The following is a 21218-nucleotide window of genomic DNA, read 5'->3' as shown; positions in this document are numbered from 1 at the left end:
AGAGACTCAAAATACATGAAAGAAAAACTGATTAAACTGCAGGGAGAAACAGACATATTCACAATTATAATCAGAGATTTCAACATACCTATCTCAATAACTGATAGAACAGGTGGACAAAAAAGGGTAGGGGTACAAACAACTTGAACACTACGATCAACATCTTGACCAAATTGTCACTTATAAAACACTCCAAACAACAACAGCAGAACATAACGTACACATGAAAGACAGAACATACTCTAGGCCATGAAACAAGTATTCATAAATGTTAAAGGATTCAAGTCACATAAAATAGAATCTTGGAAAACAATGGGACTAAATTTTAAATCAGTAACAAAATTATCTCTAGAAAAAAAAATACTTGGAAATTAAATAACAGACTTTAAATGAACACATGGTCCAAAGAAGACATCAAAAGGTAAATTAAAATACATCCTAAACTGAAAGAAAATGAAAATAAGCATATGAGAATTAGACAAAATTAAAAACACTATAAGTTTATATGAATTACAATAGAAGAAAAGCCTTAAATTAATAATCTCAATTTATACCTTATTAACCCAAGGGGAAAAAAAAGAGCAAACAAAACCCAAATTAAGTGGGAAAAAAATTTAATAGATTTCAGAGCAGAAATCAATGCAATAGAAAACAGAATATCAATTGAGACAATGTTGCTGGAATAAATGAATATCTGTTAGTTAAAAAAAAACCTTTAATCTATACCTTGCCCCATATCCAAAAATTAACTAAAAATAGGTTATAGACCTAAATATAAATGCTTAAAACCATGAAACTTCCAGATGCAAACATAGGAGAAAACACCTCTGGATACGGCAAAGTTTTTTTTTTTTTAGACACAACACCAAAAACACAGTGCTCTAAAGAAAAAATGGATATCCTGGACTTTTCTTTAAGGTAGAATAAATGATGGATTTTCAGTGTCAAGAGGAAAGGCTGACTGACATACTCCTTGTTTTTCTTTGGGTTTCCAACCATTGTTCAACTGTTATCTATCAACATTTCTTCGGTGAAAGGCAATACTATTCCCTTAAAACCACTTCCTCCCAATCTGTCACCTTTTCCCAGCCTCCTTTCCCATCGCAAAAATTCTCCTGCCTGCCTTCCTTAATTATCTTAGTATTTGTCTCCATTTATTCCTCATGAAAATACATGACACTTCAGTACACACATGGATAATTCCTCCTCTATCCTAACCTCATAAATCCTCCATCTTCTCACCTATTAATCCTATTTCTTGTTTCTTTCACTACCTTACTTTTTCTAAAGAGTGTAACTCCAGTTAAACATAGTAAATAAAACACATGGCTATTTTTCCCCTCCTTTCCAAAACCCCACTAAAATACAATATACTTATTTAAAGTATACACTTGCAATAACAAACAAAACAGAAAAGGCAACAATCACAGATAAGACATGCCAACAAAATACAAGAAAATGAAAAGCAAGTAAGTGGTTACTGATGTGCCTATCAGGAAAAGTTGAACATTAAGTGTTCTGCAAAAGGGAAGTCAAGGGGAAAAGGCAACGTGGTGGGAGGGGGAATTGGAGGAAAGGGATCAAAAGGTACATAAGATAAATAAGTACTAGGGATATAATGTACAGCATGGCAGCTGTCATTAACACTGCTGTGTGATACATAGGAGAGTTGTTAAGTGAGTACATCCCAAGAGTTTTCATCAAAAGGAGAAACTTTTTTCTTTTTATTATAGCTATACATGGTGGATGTTAACTAAATCTATTGTGGTAATCACTTCACAATGTATGTAAATCAAACCATCATGCTATACACCTTAAACTTATAGAGTGATGCATGTCAATTATATTTAAGTAAAACGGGGCAGGGGGGGAGGCAATTTATAGGGTCAGGTAACTCCAGTAAAGCTTAGAAACTAAGACATATAAATGAAGGTAAAGGAGAGGGCACTGAAGCAGGAGGACTGACCCAAAGCCTATGTGAGGAACAGCCAAAATTCTATAGTTCCCACTACTCTGCCCACACAGACACGCAACTGCTCTTCCCCCAGCACAGAAGAAACAAGAGGTAAACATGATCCAAAGAGGCTCTGCGCTCAGTAACACCAAGACAGCTGACCAAAAACAGGAGAAATAACTAAATTATGACTCTTTGAACACTGTATTTTCCCTATCTATTCATAACACTAGTAGTCAAACAAAATATAGGACACCAGTTAAATTTGAATTTCAGATAAATGATAAATAATTTTTAGTGTATGCATGTCTCAAATATTGCATGCAAATTTAACTAGTGTTCTATATTTTAATTTGCCACATCAGGCAAACCTACCTTCAGGCTAGAGACTAGAGAATTGCTCTTTGGGGAATCTCACTGTCCCAGGAAAGGAAAGATATAAACATTAGGGTTAGTCAACGAAATCACAAATATTTACCTGATCACACACACCACACACACACACATTTCCCGTAAGAAACAGTTTCCTCTACAATTTACTCAAATTCTAAGACCCTTTCTTGCACCCTTAGAGTGCAAGAAACACACCAATTTTTTTTAACTTTTCAAAGTAAGGTTAAAAAAAAATTTTAACTTTGAATAAATATAGCAAAATGTGATGCTTAAGTAAGACAATGAAAATAAATACACCAAAACTTGAAGAATTATTCAGATGTGTAACATTTTACCTTTTACGCCTTCAAAGAACAGCACAATTTTGGTCTTTATTTTTATAGCCCTTTTTTTAAATTTTGTATGATATTTTATAATCTTGGAGTTTAAAAAAATATGCTGCTTATCCAAAGGATTTTTAAGTGTGATTAAATCATCAATGTATTATTATTTAGTAATGAAATGACAGCAAAGAACACCTATATACTAAAATATTCCATGTGATTCACTGCACTAACGAATCACAGAATTCAGAGAAGGTGAGTTATAATGAAAGCTTGTCTTGAAAGAAGAAAACAGCAAGGCTCAAGGGACCCAAGACGGTAGGGTAATAAAGAAAACAAAATTTCTAAGAATGGTTCTCAAACCTAACTGATCGTTAGAATAATCTGGCTATCTACTAGGAAAAAAAAATTTCAAAGTTAAAAAACATCAGACCTCCTGACTCAGAATAACAGGAGTACGGCCAAAATTTTAGAATTTTTGAAACTTCCCCCATGAGATTCTGTAATCAGCAAGATTATGGAACCACTAACTCAGAATGCTGACTTGGGTGTGCTAATTCAATAGTATGATCTATTTGCCTTAAGGACAACTATAATGCTATAGAAAATAAATGATGAAATCATTCTTCTTACCTTAGACACATTGCTGACATAATTCATTTGGATAGTACTTTCCTTATCAACTTGATTACAAAGGTTCTGTAAAGTAGATGCGTATTCTTTATCACTTTTTATTCTCAGGGCCATGAATTTCTTCACTGTTTCCAGTAACCGTAATTCCCAGTCTTGCAATTTTAACACAGCTTCATGTGAATTCTTCAGGTCACTCCCAAACCCCATTTTTGTAAGGCACTGTCTTATCCTCCACACTGCACAAGTAGCCTTCTAATCAGCACATATCTGCATATGTAAACAGAAGGAAAAAATCTTAAATCAAAAGGAAATTAGTCTTCAAAGCAAAGTTATGGCCCATTCTTTTTAGAGTGAAAAAAAAAAAAATCACTATAACTGAAAGCTTTCCCCCAAAGATCAGGAATAAGATGAGGATTCTCACCACTTCTATTCAAAATTATAATGGAGGTTCCAGCCAGTACAATAAAATAAATGAAATAATTTCCATTGAAATTGGAACGGAAAAAGTAAAAATATATTTGCAGATGTTGTGACACAGTATATAGAAAATCCTAAGGAATGCAATTTAAAAAGTATTAGAACTAATAAATGAGCTCAGTAAGTTTACAGAGTGCAAGATCAATATACAAATATCAACTGTATTTCTATATACTAGCAATGATCAATCCAAAAATGAAATTAAAAAATTCTATTTACAACAGCACCACAAAGAATAAAATAATTAAGAATAAATTTTACAAAACTAACCCAAACATTTACTCTTTAAGTTACAAAACATTTTTGAAAAAAATTAAAGAAGACCTAAATAAATGGAAAGACTCATGTTAATGGAGCCAAAAGACTTAATATTTTTAAGAAAGCTATACTCTTCAATTTGATCTACAGACTTAATTCAATCCATATTAAAATCTAAGCTAGCTTTTTTTTTTTTTTGCAAAACTTAACAAGTTAATCCTAGAATATATATCGAAATGCAAGGGAGCCAGAATAACCAAATAAATAACAAACCAAAAAAACCCTGAAGAAGAACAACAAAGTTTGAGGACTCACACTTCAGTGCCAAGTCTATTCAATGGGGGAAAAGAAGTCTTTTCTATTAATGGTGCTAGGACAATTGGACTGCACATGCAACAGAATTAAGCAGGATGCCTTCTCAGACCATAGACGAAAAATTAACTCTAAAGGAATCACAGATATAAATTATCAGAGCTGAAACTATAAAACTCTCAGAAGAAAACAACAGTAAATCTTTGTGACCTTGGCTCAGGTAATGGTTTCCTAGAAAGGACACCAAAAGTATAAGCAACAAAATAAAAATACATAAATTTGGTTTCATCAAAATTAAAAAATTCTGTACCTCAAATGCCACCATCAAGTAAGTGATAAGACCACAGAATGGGAGAAAATATTTATAAATCATATATCTGATAAGAATACTTCTATCTGGATTATATAAAGAATTATTAGAACTCAGTAATAAAAAAGACAAATCAACTACAAATGGGCAAAGGATTTGAGCAGACATTTCTCCAAATAAGGTTTACAAATAAATGTCCACTAAGCAATGAAAAGACTTTCAATATCATTATTCACTAGGAAAAACAAACAATCAAAACCACAATGAGATACCATTCCATACCACTAGGAAGTCTATAATCAAAAAAATAGATAATATCTAGTGTTGGAAACTGTGAAAAAAATTAGTACCATCATATACTGCTAATGTAAATGTAAAATGGGCAGTTCCTCAAGTTAAACACAGAGTTACCAGATATAACCCAGAAATTCCACTCTTATGTATATACCCAAGAGTAATGAAAACATACGCTTACACAAAAAGTTGTACATGAATGTTCAAACACAATCGCTGGTAAGAGTCACAAAGTGGAACAACCTAAATGTTCATCAACTGATCAATGGATCATGATGTATCATACAAAGAAATCTTATCTGGCAATGAAAAGGAATGAAGTATTGACACAAGCCACAACATGGATAAACCTTGTAAACTTTATGCTAAGTGAAGAAGCCAAACCAAAAGACTGACATACTACATTACCTTCTTATGTGAAATGTCCAGAATCTATATCTAGAGACAGAAAATTAGATTAGTGGTTGCCTAAAGCCAATGAATTTGAGGTGAAATGAGGAGTTACTGCTAATGAGTACTGGATTTCATTTTGGGATGACGGAAGTGTTCAAAAATTAATTGTGGTGATGCTTAGGACAACTCCATGAACAGAATCAAAACCACTAAACTGTATAGTTTAAATGAGTGAATTCTTCAGCATGTGAGTTGTATCTCAAAGTTGTTTTAGAAAAATCACTGCAGCATAACTTACAATCATCTAAAGGACGGTTATCAGAAACTTCCCCCAAAATATCCTGCTTGTTTGCTATAAATCCCAAGAACTATGATAGAATTTATTTTCTTCTCTACTCTCCTAGAACTTCAGATAGTGAATCTTCAGGGTCAGTGAGAAGAAGTAAAGAAACACATCTTTTATTTTTAGGTGGTTCATCATACCAGAAGTCAATTTTTTGTTAATTCAGCTGAAATCTTCTAAGCTATACAGAAAAGTGAGAAGAGGTCTATCTCTCCAACCTCAGTGACGTCATCTAAAGAGATGGTGAAAATGTGGGTTTGCCGAAAACAACAATTACAGTTTTTCCAAACTGAAAACTGCCCCATTTTACAATCAAACAAGAAGAGGGGAAAAAAGTTGTAGAAAAATGTACTTCAGCAAACAGGACACTAAATGGGCCTTAACATAAATAAATCAATACAAGGGACCTGACATTCACTTTAATATCAAGTAGTATAATTCCAGTTTTTTCACTTCGTAGGAAGTAGCTTTAAAATTTTTTCTTTGATATACTGTATCTTTATGGGTCACAAAAATGAACATTTTTCTGTTATTTTATGTATAGCTCAACTAAGTCTCCGTGAAGATATACTCTATCTCATCCCATGTTTCCAATAAAAGAATAAGAAACATTTTTTTGAGGACAAAGAAAGGTGAAACATTTTGCTTTTTTTTTTTTAAACTGTATCTGAGTTGTGGTTCATTTAATTCTGTAACTTGGAATAAATATCATTTCTGCTTCTAAATACATCTAGCTCTAGTCTAAGCCTTGACAATCTTTTTTTCTTCCGTTATCAGAAACTTTGAAAAGATTATAAAGAGCTTAAAAGAATAAAAAAGGAAACAGAATCTGGCTGCTATCTGAAAAACACTCCAACCCATCCTAAAGACTTATTTATATACAGCAATATTCTAGGTCAGGGTTAATATAAAATAATCTAATACATGGTACTACTCCTTGAGGAATGACAAATAAAAACATTTCAAAACAACTCCATAATTAACTAAGACTATGTCCAATTACCAAATTAGTAGAGATTATAAATACTTTAGGAATTAGGGAAATGATATCCTATAGATAATTTTCCATAGATATCAAATAATATATATAAAACATCATTTCAATAGTGTTGGAGTTCCATCCAAATCATAGCCTATGTGAATTTGTTCAGTGCCCAACCTTCACCACCATGTTGTGTGGTAGACGTGATCATGGCATATTCATTCAGTGGAATACCATTCAGCTTTAAAATAAAAATGAGAAATTTTTTTTTGTATTGATATGGAACTATCATTAAGAACTAGAAGAGGGGAGTGTATAGTTCAGTGCTAGAGTGCATGCTTAGCATGCACAAGGTCCTGAGTTCAATCCCCAGTACCTCCATTAAAATAAATATAAACCTAATTACCTCCCCCCAAAACAAACAAAAACAATAAATAAATAAGCAAATAAACAAATAAATAATTTGTAAAAGAACTGGAAAAAAGCAAAATACAGAACTTGGTAAGCTTACATTGTGTAAAAAGGAGGAAGAATAACAGAGACTAAATTTGCTTGTAAGTGCACAAAATTTTTCTAGAACATGTAGTGTGTGGGGCACAGGATGGGACATCTTTTCATTGTACATTTGAATTTTGTTTTAAGTGAATGTGTTGATATAACCTATTTTAAAAATTAATTAAAGAGTTTTTGAAGAGAAAAAGATAGTATTAATGCAGCTTAGAATAGGCCAGAAAAGAAAGCTTCCTAGAAATTGCAAGATATGAACTAAGGCTGGAATAATAACCATGATTTAGACTGCAAAAAGTCAAAAAGGTAATGTATTTCAGGAAGTAGAAGCAGCATGGAGAAAATAAGTGAACAGGGGGTGAAGCAAAAAAAAAAAGTCTCCAAAATCAAGCTAGATGTGGCAAGCAGTGGCAGAAGGCATACCAATTTATCTCTTGCTACTGTAATGTGAAGAAAACTGATTAGGACCAAATTTCTTTAATTAATGGATTTTTAAGACAAAATGACAAGGTCATGAAAGGTGATGTTTTAAATGATTACTCTGCTAGTGCTAGTTACACAAGTGTGTTCAGTTTGTGAAATTTCATAAAGCTGAGCACCTGTGATTTGTGCACTTTTCTATATGTACATTGTAGGTAATTAAAAGAGAGAGAGAGAGAGAGAGATTTTAGTCTGTAAGCTAAGTATAAAATGGCTTGAAGGGAGAAAAACAAAATAAGACATGAAAGGGCAAATTAGTAAGTCATTACAGCTACATAGCCTGAGAAGTGAGGATCTACAATTGACAACATCAGTGAGAATTAAGATCAAAGAGGCTTGACCTAGTGAATGGATTTAGGGAAGAAATGAGAGACAGATGATCCAATGACAACTTGAAGGCTTTAATAAGAAATGATGACAACATCAATAGAAATGGAAGAATGACAATACGGAGCTAATTTAAAGAAAATACATTCATTTCAGCAGGAAACAGAAGTTTAGGTAAAATATTAAAGCTAAAGATCTTAATTTTGAGAATACTTGCTTACAGGCGATAATCTCAATAGACTGAATGCTAACAGAAAAGCAGAGTGAAGGACAAAGCCCAGGAGAACCTGTCAATGGAAGAACCAGAGGAAGAGAGGCCAAACAAAGGGAAGGGATTAAGTAAGCAAAAGAATAACAGGTTTGACAGAGTTACAGAAGCTGGGATAAAAAAGAAGTTATTGGCAATGTCAATGACAGAGAGATGTAAAAACTGCAAGAAGTCACTATTGGAATTTTCAGGTAAAGTCGGTATAGTAAAAGCAGTACCTCAGAAGCTCCTATCTCCAATCACCAATTAAAAGTATAAAAATATTTAAAGAAAAACAAAAATTTAAACATATCATCAGCAAATAAAGGAGCACAACTTTATGCCACAAGTTTCACAGCAAAGGAAAGTAAGAGAAAATTCTGGTGTTCTAGGCAGCATGGAAATGTGCCCAAACTACCCTAACTTTCAGAAGATACTCTGAGGAAGTAGAGTTAGCAAAACATGAGAATTCACCAATGTGAAATGCTCCAATGTGAAAATTCAGCAGAGGCTGAACAAGCCAACCTAGGGAAAAATCAAGAAAATAACCAAAAAAAAAGCTTCTCTGTACCAAGACAGGACCTGAAAAAATGCAGGGAGGGCGGCCTTGGCTTGTCATTTTCCAGGGCTCCGTGAAGAAACGGGGGATATAATTAAATCCAGGAGTACAAGATGTTTATGGAATCTCATAAGACAGAGTAAGTCTCAGGGAACCCAACAAGGCCAAACTCAGATCCAGCCAATATCTCCCCACCCTTCTATCTCCATGCTCATGTGACAAAGAAATCCAAATTAAAAGTAAAACCTAGCTGTTGATCCAGACAAGATGGCAAAGACCATTTTTCCCAGCTACACTCCACAAATCCCATAACTATAAACACTGGAATAGTGAAAGAGACAACCAAAGAACTTTGAAAATATAGGAAGAAGGCGAATTCCTTTGGCCCTAGGACCAGAAGAACAGCACAGAGGCAGGGTGTCTCGTGGTCCCCTCACCCAATAGAAAAAGGCCATCCAAATCTGACCTTTCCCAATCTCCAGTCTAGTAACAAAAGGCAGCCCATACGGGCTAACTCCCCCCAGGATCCAACAAGAGTCCCTCTGACAACATCAGGCAAGCCAGACATCATCAGCAAAGGAGACAGATTATGAACTGCACCAAAAATAAACAGCCAGCGGAAGCACTCACCTTCTCTGACAGGCCTGAGAATCCCTTTTTCTGCCAAGAGAAATGGAACTAGGCAGGAAGAACCAGCACGAGAGACCCAGCTACAGCAAGCAGTCCAGTCAGGAAGCCTTCCTGACCCCACAGGTCCCAGGATCTCCTTCCCCACCCAGAAATACAAGAGCAGGTGCACGGAACTAGCAAGAGGGACCAAGCTTCAGCAAGAGGTCCAGTCCAGGAAGGTACTTGTTCTCTGTGGGTCCAAGGCTCTCCTTTCCTGTCCAGAGACATCGGGGTAGCTAGGATTCATGATAAAGAAATCCCATCTCATTCCTCTAACCAGAGACATCTAGTAGCTCAGCCTGAGAAAGGTCTTCTACTCCCTCAAGCAACTCTAGCAGGAACCAGTGGGAGCCCCAGCGATACCAGATAAAGCAAACCAAAACAACAGCACAGAGACCCTGAAAATTAAACTGTCATTGGAACCACAGCCCACAAAGATAGACCAAGACCTGCAAGTCAAATGTGAAGAGTGACTGATGGCCTGTGCCCCAGAGTCTCCTAATATAATAGATAAAATATTTAGGCTTCAATTGAAAATCTTCAATAGGACAGTAACTTACTACCTGTGGTTCGTTAAATGTCTCATGATCATACATACCTCTGTGCCTTTGAAGATGTTGTTCCTTCAATCTAAATGTTTTTTCTCCCTTGTTTGCCTGGAGAATTACCAGCAACTAACTTTAAAGCTATATTCTCTGTGAAGCCTTCTCTGACCATCCCCACAACCACAACCACTCAGGCCTACTTAGGCATTCCCTTTTCTCAGATTTCAGGGATCATGTTTGTATCTGTGATTATGCAACACTTCTCATAGAGTATTTTAATTATTTGTTTAGCTTTATCTCCCCCATTAAATGAGAAGCTACATGGAAATAAGAATATTACAGCATTTTCATGTTTATATCACTGGGGCTAAAATTACCACCCAGAATTCAGTAGGCATTCAATTTATTATAAATAATTGCAAGAGCAAACTCATTTTTTTTAATTTGTAAATAAGATTTCAAAACAAAAATTTCTATAATTTAGTGGACAGTAAGTACAAATCAGGCTGAAATAGAGTATTATGCAAAAGTACATGCATGTTAATTAACAAAGATGACTATTTTCAAATAGCTTCTTTTTTTAAAAAAATGAAACTAGTAAAAATCCCAGTAAACTGACTATTTAGATTTATTTAAATCTATCTTATTTAAAGGTACTCAGCCTAGTATTTAGGATCAAGTGAATTATGTTGAGTTTTCAATTCACCATAAATAGTGATTAAAAAACTGTAAAATAACCATTAAAAACTCCCATATTTTCAAAAGCTAGAATTTCATTCTATATAAAATAGATCTATAAATACATAATTCTTAAACAAAAATAGACATTATTAGATAGCAAAATATAAATATCCTTGGCAGGATAATAGAATTCCCCTGGTAGTTCCTGTAAGTATAAGAGTTTCTGGCAACTTTTACATTCTCCAAATACACAGATGGACATAGTGCTTTTATATAGTATTAAGAAACTTTAATGTATATTGAATACTCTTTTTCAAGTAAGGGAGATTTGTTTTAACATAGAATATCTTATGGTCAAAAATATGTCTTAAAAAATATTTAATTATTTCCTTTTTTTTTTTTTTAACATTGACAGAGAAATTCAAATATGCCACTGGGGTATGCTTATTTAGAAAAATCAGAAAATAAGTGAATAAATAGAAATAGAAAAATCTTTTACTTCTCCCCCAAGAGATATATAATAGACTTAATAGAGTTTGCAAGAAATTTAATTGAGTTTGAATTTATAATCTTTGACTAATAAAACCCATCAAAATCCATTTATGGTTCAAGTTACTTTATCTGAAAATGTTTGTTCATTGATAAAGACTATAAAATCATTAACCAGTTGAAGTACAAAAATAATTACTTAATTGTATTTCTTAACTTTTATATACTTCAATACTGACAGAAGTCAGAAAGTGACTCTATTTGAACAAAATAGTAAGCTGCTTGCAGCAAGACTGAAACAGTCACAAAAAGCCACCGAGTATACAAGTAATAACCACAGTTACAAACCAAAAACTGACCTCACATGAATACAAAGTGAGGAGCTTTTTCAGAAGCAGTTAAACAGGTAGGAATGAGCAGTCACCAAAGTTTCATGACAAAGACAACATCATTTACTACCAGTTAATATATGCTAAACTTGACCACCTTAAACAGTTACGGTATCTAAAATTCCTCCCATGCTTTCTTTATTTGAAAGTGTTGCTGTTAGCTTAATTTAAAATAAAGGTTAAATTCAACTGAACACACTGGATTGGCCAGCCAGCCTACTGGAACAGAATTAATAGATAATGACGTTCCATTGAGAGAGAATACTGAATAAAAGCTGTGAGTCTAAAAATGAACACTGTGTTATTTTTAATTCTTTTTATTTTAAAAATGTTTCTTAAGTATTGACATTTAAAATTATTTGGGGCACTTTGCAGGATTCTTGCAAAAATTGAGCAATGGAAAGACAGATACAAAGTATGAAAAGGAGAGGGCCTAGTCAGGAAGAGGTCTCAGAGGAGCCTGTCTACAGTTAAGTCAAGGAAAGGACCTGTCAGTAGCAGCCCTAAGTTAAGGAAATGTGGATACTTTGCTGGGAACTTACAAATAGATACCTCTTGACTTAACTCTTCCTATATGATCAATTATTATAAAAAAAAGTTCAGTTTTCATATTAGGCCAATTTTTTTTTCCTTCAAAGAGAGTAACACTGTGCAGAGAAGTCAAAATAATTTCAAAATCTGTATGTGTACTTTCAAATAGGTTCATTAAAGGCACACAAACACTAACAGAATGGCAAGCAACAAGTTTCATCAGTTTTAAGTTATGTGAACTACGGGTCAAAACCAGCTCCTGCTCTGCAATGAGAAAGCCTGTCAGGGAGCCCAGACTGGACAGATCTTGTGCCCTTGTTTAGAACATAGAGGAAAGTCAGTTCCATCCTTGGCTTTTTTGTATAATTCCACCTTTCCCCAAAAGGCAAAATCTAACCCCTGCTCCCGTCCCATCCTTCTCTATAGTAGTGCCCTAAATTGTTCTTCTAGAATTCCATTCAGTTTGTAAATAAACTTCTCTAAATCTCTACCCTCCAATTCCCATCTGACACCTGGCTCCCCCAAAACACAGGGCTCTCAGGTGAGGATACACCCTGCCTACATTCCACCACCCATATCCATGGGGCTGGAGTACCAGGGGTGGTGGAGGGATGGGTAACCTTATTCTGATTTCTTAGTGTCATTTCCAAACCACTGCTCTTCCCATCTTATCCAAAAATCTCTTCTCCTTTGAAATCTATACCATTCAGCCTTACCAAATCCTACCCCACCTTGCTGTTATTTGTCTCCAAATCTGCCTCTCACTCTCCATCTTGCCACTCAAGTCTTATTCTTGAACCCAACCCAACTCCTACCTTCACTCATGGAGATTTTAACAGCTGTAGTCTTTCTCTTCACCAAAGACCCATTCAATCAAATCCATTTCAACTACCCGTTGCTACTGGCCAGAGCCTGAATCCAAAATTGTTTCACCTCTGCAATGCTAAATTTTAATATTCTAGTTTTAGGTCAAACCTACTACCTTCCTACTCTCTCTGAAGTCTAAGTTGCTACAACACCTACTTTAAGCCTCAAAAGTACTACTGATCAAACTGTTTTCCTTAAAATTTATCAGCTCCCCCTATACTCCTTCCCTTCTAGGGTAAGGATTTCACTTATCATCCAGAACTGGGGTAATTTTAAGAGTAAAATGGGGTGCTGTTCTTTACTATGCCAGGACTATGGGTGAAAACCTGGTCTGTCCTGGGCAAACTGGGACACAGAGCCCTCCTACTTCTTCCTCTACACATAATGAATCAACTGGATTTTCTATTGCACTTGTCCTAAAAACCTCCAACTCTAAATCAATTCTTCTTTACTCGCCCTAGCCATTTTTTTAAGGCTTGGCTACCTCTTACTAGTATTTAAAGCCTCTCTCAGATCACCTCCTCTAGGCAGCCTTCTCTGTCTCTGCTCTTTATTATCACAGCACTCAGGAATGACAGTATCCTACTCACAACTACATCCTCACACAATGTCAAGCATACAAGTGCACACCATAGATGTACTCAGTGAGTCTCAAAGTTGTACTCTGAGTATCTCTTATGTGTTTATTCTGAAGTACAACACATGAAAAATGATTTCTTTTACAACTTTATAAAGATTAAACAGGTCAAAAAGAGGTATTTCTAAATTAACAGAGAGCAAATACACAAGTAAAAACTAGTAGGTATTTTCCTTAACATGAGGTTTTTAAATTTATCTTCTCCTTATATTCAGTTAACTCTGGTTTTTATCTGTTACCTTCTGCTAGTGATTGTCCTCTTATATTCTGAAATAAAGTTACACCTAACAAATTTTGGAAGTACATGAAATGCAGGTAGAAATCAAATGATAAGTAGGAAAAGCAAATTTCAGAACATACATATCAAATGATCCTAATTTTTAAATTATACAAACATAAACCTGCATGTTCTTTAATACAATTGTCCCTTCATATCCAAAGGTTCTACATCTGCAGATTCAACCAACTGTGGATCAAATATTCAAGAAAAAAAATTTCTGAAAGTTCGAAAAAGTAAAGCTTGAGTTTTCCACATGCCAGCAACTATTCACGTAGCACTTACACTGCATTAGGTGTTATAAGTGATCTAGAGATGATGTAAAACGCAGGCACACCTCATTTTATTGTGCTTCACTTTATTCACTTCGCAAATACTGCGTTTTTCACAAATTTAAAGTTTGTGGCAACACTGTATCAAGCACATCTATCGGTGCCATTTTTCCAACAGTATTTGCTCACTTTGTGTCTCTTCGTCATATTTCAGTAATTCTTGCAATATTTCAAACTTTTCATTCTTATTATATCTGTTATGGTGGTCTGTGATCAGTGATCTTTGATGTTATTCCTACAACTCAGTGAAGGCTCAAATGATGGTAAGCATTTTCCAAAAATAAAGTAATTTTTAATTAAGGTATGTACATTGTTTTTTAAAACATACTGCTGCTGCACACTTAACTGACCACAGTATAATGTAAACATAACTTCTATATGCACTGAGAAACCAGAAAATTTGTGTGACTTGCTTTACTGCAATATCCACTTTATTGCAGTGGCCTGGAACCAAACCACAGTATCTTTGAGGCATGCCTGTCTATGGGAGGATGTGCATGGGCCAAATACAAATACTACATCATTTTATACAAGAGGCTTGAACATCCTCAGATTTCGCTATTAGCAGAGGATCCTGGATCAGTGGTACCCCTCACAGACACCAAGGGATAACTGTATATATTTTAAAAATCCAAATTGATACACATCAAACTTTTAACATTAGCTACCACTGAAGAGTGATTGTCAGAATACTGGGAAGAATGTCATTTTTACTTTATGTATCTCTAGTTTGTATTTTTATAAGAAGGATATCTTTATTTTATAGTGTTAAAAAAGGTATAAAGAAAAGACCCCCCAGTAAGAAGATAAAAATCAAATTTCACAGGCAGAATGCCTAACACTAAAATTTACTTCTCCTCCAAATATACATGATTTATTTTTATTCAGAAAATGACAAAAGTACTTCTATTATGAGACAGAAAAATCCCCCAATTTTATCTGTGTAACAGAATCTTGGCCCCTCTCATAGAATGCTTCTGGTTTCCACTGAACAATTTCATCCCTGTTCCATATCCTAGACTCCTGAATCGAAAGTCTCACCCTTCTCTATTCCCTCGTTTTTTCAGGTTTTACCTTAACCAATTCTAGTTCTAATTCAACACCTTAACAACAAATTGGTCTAACCGCAGGTCAAACCATTATTGCGGTTGCCCAGGAAAGGAATCTTTGTCTTTTTGCTGGATGACTCAGTAAAAGCCTTTTATTCATTCATTTATTCACCCAATAAATGCTTTTTTAAATGTGCACTGAGTGAGGTCCTGAGTACACAGAGATAAACAGTGCTGGTTGCAAACTCAGGGAGCTTATTAGAGAAAAAGAAAAGTTCTAACACATAATAGTAACTGCTCTAAGGAATCCTTGTGCAAAGTGCAGTAAGAACATAGAAGTATAATCTAACCCTGGCTAAAGTAAAGGGAAGGAACTGCCTTCACAGACATCCCTAAAACCTCCAGAGTAGTCCCTTCCTCACTGGCACTTTCTTGCTTCCCTCTCAACCAAAATGAGTCTCCCCACTTTGAAAATACTGCTTAGAACTTACCTCCTACTTCCTTCCCACAAAACTCCACTTGTTCCTAAATGCCATGTAATTCTCAAAGAAAGCCAACCAAATGTGTGAAGCTCAAAAGGAAGCAAGGAAAGAAGAAAGAGAACACTCACTAAATGCCAACTCTACACAAGGACAAGAGAGAGCGGGCACTTACACCTTCTCTCATAGTGCCAAGCTCCAGCTGCCTGTACTAACTTGCTTATGTATCATTTGCATTTTCATCTACTTCCCACTTGGAATTGTGCATTTTTCAAAGATGAAGGCTTAGACTGCTACAGCTTTATAATATACACAGCGACCATATACATATTCCTGGTTAGAAGGTGGGGGTGGGGCATGGTGCATGGAGGAGTAACTCCTGCAGACTTCTGCTGTTTTAAATGAATTTCAACCGCCAACTAGTGCCAGTGGGTTGACTACAACATAAATCTCCTATTTTGTTTGGTTTTTTTTTTTTAATCTTTAACCTGATGCAGCCAAATGTAAAAACCTCAGCCAAAGTTAAATTTGGAATAATGTTTTCTTTTAAAAAAGCTAGTAATAAACAATTTTATCTCTAGCAACCTCAGAGAACTGGAAGGAAAAAGGAAATTGAAAATAAGTTTTAGATGAACAATGTTGTAAGAAACCAGGCAGTTCTCAAAAAAGACATTAAGTATACACAAACTATATCTTTTAAATGAAAATACAGATCATGAAAAACAAAAAGAGGCGGGGACTCTTCAAGATTAAAAGAGAATAAAGAGAGACATAAGGATAAATGCAATACATGAAACCTGATTGAATCCTGAATCCAAAAACCCCAAACACTTTTTTTAGGGACAACTGGGGAGATTTTAATATGGACCATTATATTAAACATATTCTTATATTAATGTTAATTTTCTTATATAGATACTGATTTTGAATCATGTAGGAAATTCCATAATCTTAGGATATGCATGCTTTAATACCTATATCATATTATATATTTATATATCATAATATAAATACAATATATATCATTAATATAATTTCAAGTGGTTTTAAAACTATATAAACATATAAAGAGAGAGAAAATGTAGCAAAATGTTAATAGTGAGTGAATACAGTTGAAAGGTAATATGGGTGTTCACTGTCCAGAATTTTTCATTTTTTCTGTAGCACTGACCGTTTTCAAAATGAAATATTGGAGGGGGAAGACAGCATGAGAGGAGGCCGGCTTGAGGGAAGCATAAGGAGTAAAAGCAGCACTGGTCTCAGCAACGTGAAAACCAGCTGCATGACCTTGGGCAGGTCATGGAACCTCTGCAGGTCTCAGCTGAAAGAGGAGGAAGGGGACAATCCCTGAGATAACTTCCCAGCTACAAATCCTATTACTCAACTACTTCTCAGCTCTAAAACGCAAATGATAACCAGGTACAAAGTGGAAAAACTCTCAGGACTGTTGTAACGATAAAATATAGTGTTTAAAACAGCTAGCCAAATGCTTGTCACATAGAGCACAGACAATAAATATTAACTCACTCTTAACATCAGAAAAGTTCTTCAGCAAAAAAACAAAAAATATGACTACTAATTTAAAAAAAATAAGTAACACAGAATTGGGAAGATCTACTTTAATATCTATTCAATTTCTATTGAATTAAAAACTTTTTCAGTTTGTACCCAAAATATCAGTTCTACAAGGCTGAATATAAATATGTTCCGATGAAACCAGAAAAACAAAACGATAATAAATGAACCTCCTAACTGTTTAGACAAGCTAAATCCTTTTCAGTGAGCTCAGTATGATATAATCTAAGGGTAGGATGCTCCAGAATCTGCAAAATAAAATAACTATAAAATTATACATCAGAACTTCGGGTAACAGTCTGCAAAGACTTTAGACTGGCTTAAAATTTCAAAAGACTTTTATCTCTTTTAAAGAGAGAGCATGGGGGAGAAGGCTTAATATAGAGTGTAAAAGTATACATAATTATTTCACTTCCAGAAAGATTCTGAAATCTTTCATGAAAAATGAAAGAAAATGAAATTAAATTCATAATTAACTCAGTCATATAAGTTAAATTTCAGAGGAAAAAGAAAAATAAAGCATTAACTAGTACACTTCAAATCTGTCAGGTGCTTTTATTTCCAGCACTAATGTTATTTGTAGCATTATAATTAATTTCCCTTTTGGTGAAATAACAAACTCTTGAGATAATGGGAAAGATAGCTACCTAAAAGGATTGTCCACCCAGCTGCTCAAAACCAAAAATCAGAGTCATCCTCGATTGTGTCCTCTCTTTCCATGCCCCAAATATCCACAAGTCCATTAAATCTTGACCGAAAAAAAAAAAAAAAAGCATCTCAAACCCATCCATCTCTCTCTTGTTGCAAGCATCTTATCAGGGTACCACCGTCTCTCACCCTTAGCTCCTAAAACTGCCAGCTTTTACTTTCACCCCAGCTAGCCATTCCTCACACAGTAGCTGAAATGATGGTATCATTTAAGAACAAAACAAACTACTTGCCAAACCCTTCAAAGCCCTGAATTTTTCTATAACCTCTTTTACTCATCTCAGCCTCTCTCTTTATGTCAGCCACACCAGGCTTTCTTCTATTCTTCAAACTCGCCAAGCTCTTTCCTCCTTCAAAGGCTTTACACCCACTATTCCTCCTTTTTCTTAATTCCCCCCCCCCAGCATTATTGAGACATTAATGACATATAATATATGTCAATTTAAGGTATGCAATGTGATAATTAAATACATATACATATTGTAAAATGATTATCACAATAGGGCTAGTTAACATCTCCATCCCTATATGTAATTATAATTGTGTGTGTGTGTTGATGACATTTAAGATTTACTCCTTTAAAAACTTTCAAGCATATAACACAGTATTGGTAATGATGACCACCACGTTGTGCACTAGATCCCCAGAACTGACTCATCTGACAGCTGGGAGTTTGTACTCCTTGACCAGCATTTCCCCATTTCCCCCACTCCCCAGACTCTGGCAACCAGACTTCTCTACTCCCCCACTTCTGGCTTTTTAAGATTCTGCAAAAATGTGAAAACACACAGTATTTCTCTTTCTCTGACTTATTTCACTCTTCTAGTCCTTCAAATTGCTTTCCCCACCAAAAATACCGCCACACACACACACACACACACCCTCCTTGAAATAGCTCCTTCTCATATACAGGTTTCATCTTAAATATCAACTCCTTAGAGGAGCTTTTTGTGATCGCCCTACCTAAAGTAGCTCCTGCCCTCTTACCCCAAGCCATCTGCTCTTTTGCTTTCCTTCAAAAAATTTATTGCAATTCATAATTATTTTGTCAGTTTACTTTTATAACCTGTACCCACTTCTAAATATAAGCTATAAATAAAGATAGGAAATCCAACTTATTCATCATTAAATCCCCAGAAGCAGGAAATTCTCTGATCCTTAACAGAAGCCTATTAATGTGCATCAAATTAATGCATGAAATAGTAAAATGAATATAGAACTATACTAGGTAATAGACTATTGGTAGAAATACAAAAACTAGAAGGAGAAGTAAGTTTTTGAGAAGAAAAATAAAATATGTTGAGTTTGGCTCCAGGCAGTTGAAAATACAGGACTGGTAGGTGCACAAGTGGGAAAAGAGACATACAGATTGGGATTCTGCTGATTTTCAGTGTTAGTTGAAAAAAATAATAAGTACATAACAAATGGAATAGAATTCAGTAAGGTAAGTGCCAAGCAAAAAATAAATAACATAAATATAAAATGAAGGTAGACTGCCTAGGTAGGAAAATAATCTAACATAAAGAACACACAAAATTAAGACAAGTCAAAACTTTTTACAGTTTCAGAAAAAAAAAATATATATATATAATTTTGATTAATTTACTAAGAAGAGTAAAGTAATCCTACCTTACTACTATTCATTGCTGGTCATATCTTAGCTAAAGTAGCAGGTCCATGTTGAAGGATTACACGTAAGGGATGAGGAAGACACTTGAGAAAGCGTGCAGTGAGGTCTCACAGGAATGATCATAGGTCTAGGCAGAAAACACAAGCTGCAAGAAGAAATTCAAGGAGTCAGAACTGTTCACTACTGAGAAAAAGGTAAAAATGGACACATGGGGTAGAGGATGCTCCTACTGGAAATCAATGTCAGCTGTTTATCACTTCACCACATTCAAATAAGAATCCTCTACTTACCTAACTTGTCCATCCCCTGCTAACTCGCTCACCTTTCTTCCCACAACTTTCCCAATGAGTCCTGTATTTTATTTTCTCCCTAACCTACTTCCTCACTGTCCAAGAGGTCATTCATGTTCTTCTCCATTTTCACAGCATGAAACTAATTTCTAGTATGAAGCTCAACAGAAGCAAAATTTTAAATACTTTAAATATACTACGTTAAAATATTACCACCTAAAGAAATAATTAACTCTGCACGAAAGACTTTGTCAAAGGCTGGGAAGGTTTGGGAAGGTTCTTCTGGTAAACACCCACTCTCTGTCTAGCAGGATTAGTTTGCAGAAGCACGGCTCTTGCACTGGCTGTTCCCTCACTCCTTGAAGCTAGAATAATTTCTAGGATGTTCCTTGGTCACTGGCTCTCTTCTTTACAGTTGATATCAAAATGTGCAGTTTACAGGCCTGTCACAGTTTCTCATTTTTTTGCCTCATGCCCCCATACTTCTAATCCTGATTTCTTGGTTTATAGTCAGCTCTCCTCTTTCAAGCTCCTCTTTTTTTGTTTGCCTATTCTGTTTCCTGTCATTTCCCCTGCTTCCTTGACTTTCACAGGAATCAGAGGACACTGCATAGATGTGACCAATAAATAAAATTACTCTTTTCCTTCTGGTCAGGAAACTGATCAAACACAGTGTGTCAACAATTTCTTCCAAGTCTCCTACTTTTCTAAGCTTTTTATCCATTTCAGAAATGTTCCTTCTTTGCTCCCAGACAAGCTTTTTATTCTCTTCCAGATTTGGCAAGATTCTCAATGCTAGAACTTGGCTGGAAACCTAATCTACATACAATGAAAGTATTATTATATCCCTCTTCTTTCGCTAAACTGTGACATGATTGAGGACAGGGATTATTATGTTAATATAGCCAGCATCCTACACAGTAACTGGAACCAAAGAAATGACTACTGAATGGATGAAATTCTAAGGTGAATTATGACTTTTCCTGATTTGTATACTGTGGTGTAAAGTAAGACTTTGACAAAAGTTGTTACATTAAATAATAAAATTCATGGCTTAAAATGATAATTAAATATGAAAATTTTAATCATTATTTCTCTTTTGTACTGCTTTCAATAGAATATCTTCAATTAAACCACCAAGACTATAGTAAACAGTATTACTTATAAAGATTCTCAAGAAACAAAATGTAGTGAATGTGTACCTAAAATACAGTATATACATTATTAAATTCCACTCCAAAGACAGACTCCAAAATTACTGGACAATCTGTTTAATTT

At 34.8% G+C, this 21218-nt stretch overlaps 1 protein-coding gene across 5 annotated transcripts in view; it reads right to left on the bottom strand.

Moving 5' to 3' along the window:
* The window catches only part of FER (FER tyrosine kinase), a 362557-nt gene that overhangs the window by 327972 nt on the left and 13367 nt on the right, over window positions 1-21218 (bottom strand). For 2 of the 5 annotated variants that reach the window (XM_031448777.2, XM_064482956.1), the window contains exons 2-3: window positions 19650-19795; window positions 3304-3570 (exon numbers count right to left, since the gene is read on the bottom strand). In XM_031448777.2, coding sequence (XP_031304637.1) covers window positions 3304-3510 — 207 coding nt within the window. In that variant the 5' untranslated portion in view covers window positions 3511-3570; window positions 19650-19795. Of the gene's footprint in view, window positions 1-3303; window positions 3571-4353; window positions 4393-19649; window positions 20100-21218 lie in introns of those variants that run through there. The other 3 variants (XM_064482955.1, XM_064482961.1, XM_031448782.2) reach the window with 3 other exon arrangements.

This window comes from Camelus dromedarius, chromosome 3 (assembly GCF_036321535.1).
Source record: "Camelus dromedarius isolate mCamDro1 chromosome 3, mCamDro1.pat, whole genome shotgun sequence".
In the NCBI taxonomy this organism is placed as follows: Eukaryota; Metazoa; Chordata; class Mammalia; order Artiodactyla; family Camelidae; genus Camelus; species Camelus dromedarius.
This window is presented reverse-complemented; position numbering and strand designations above follow the sequence as displayed.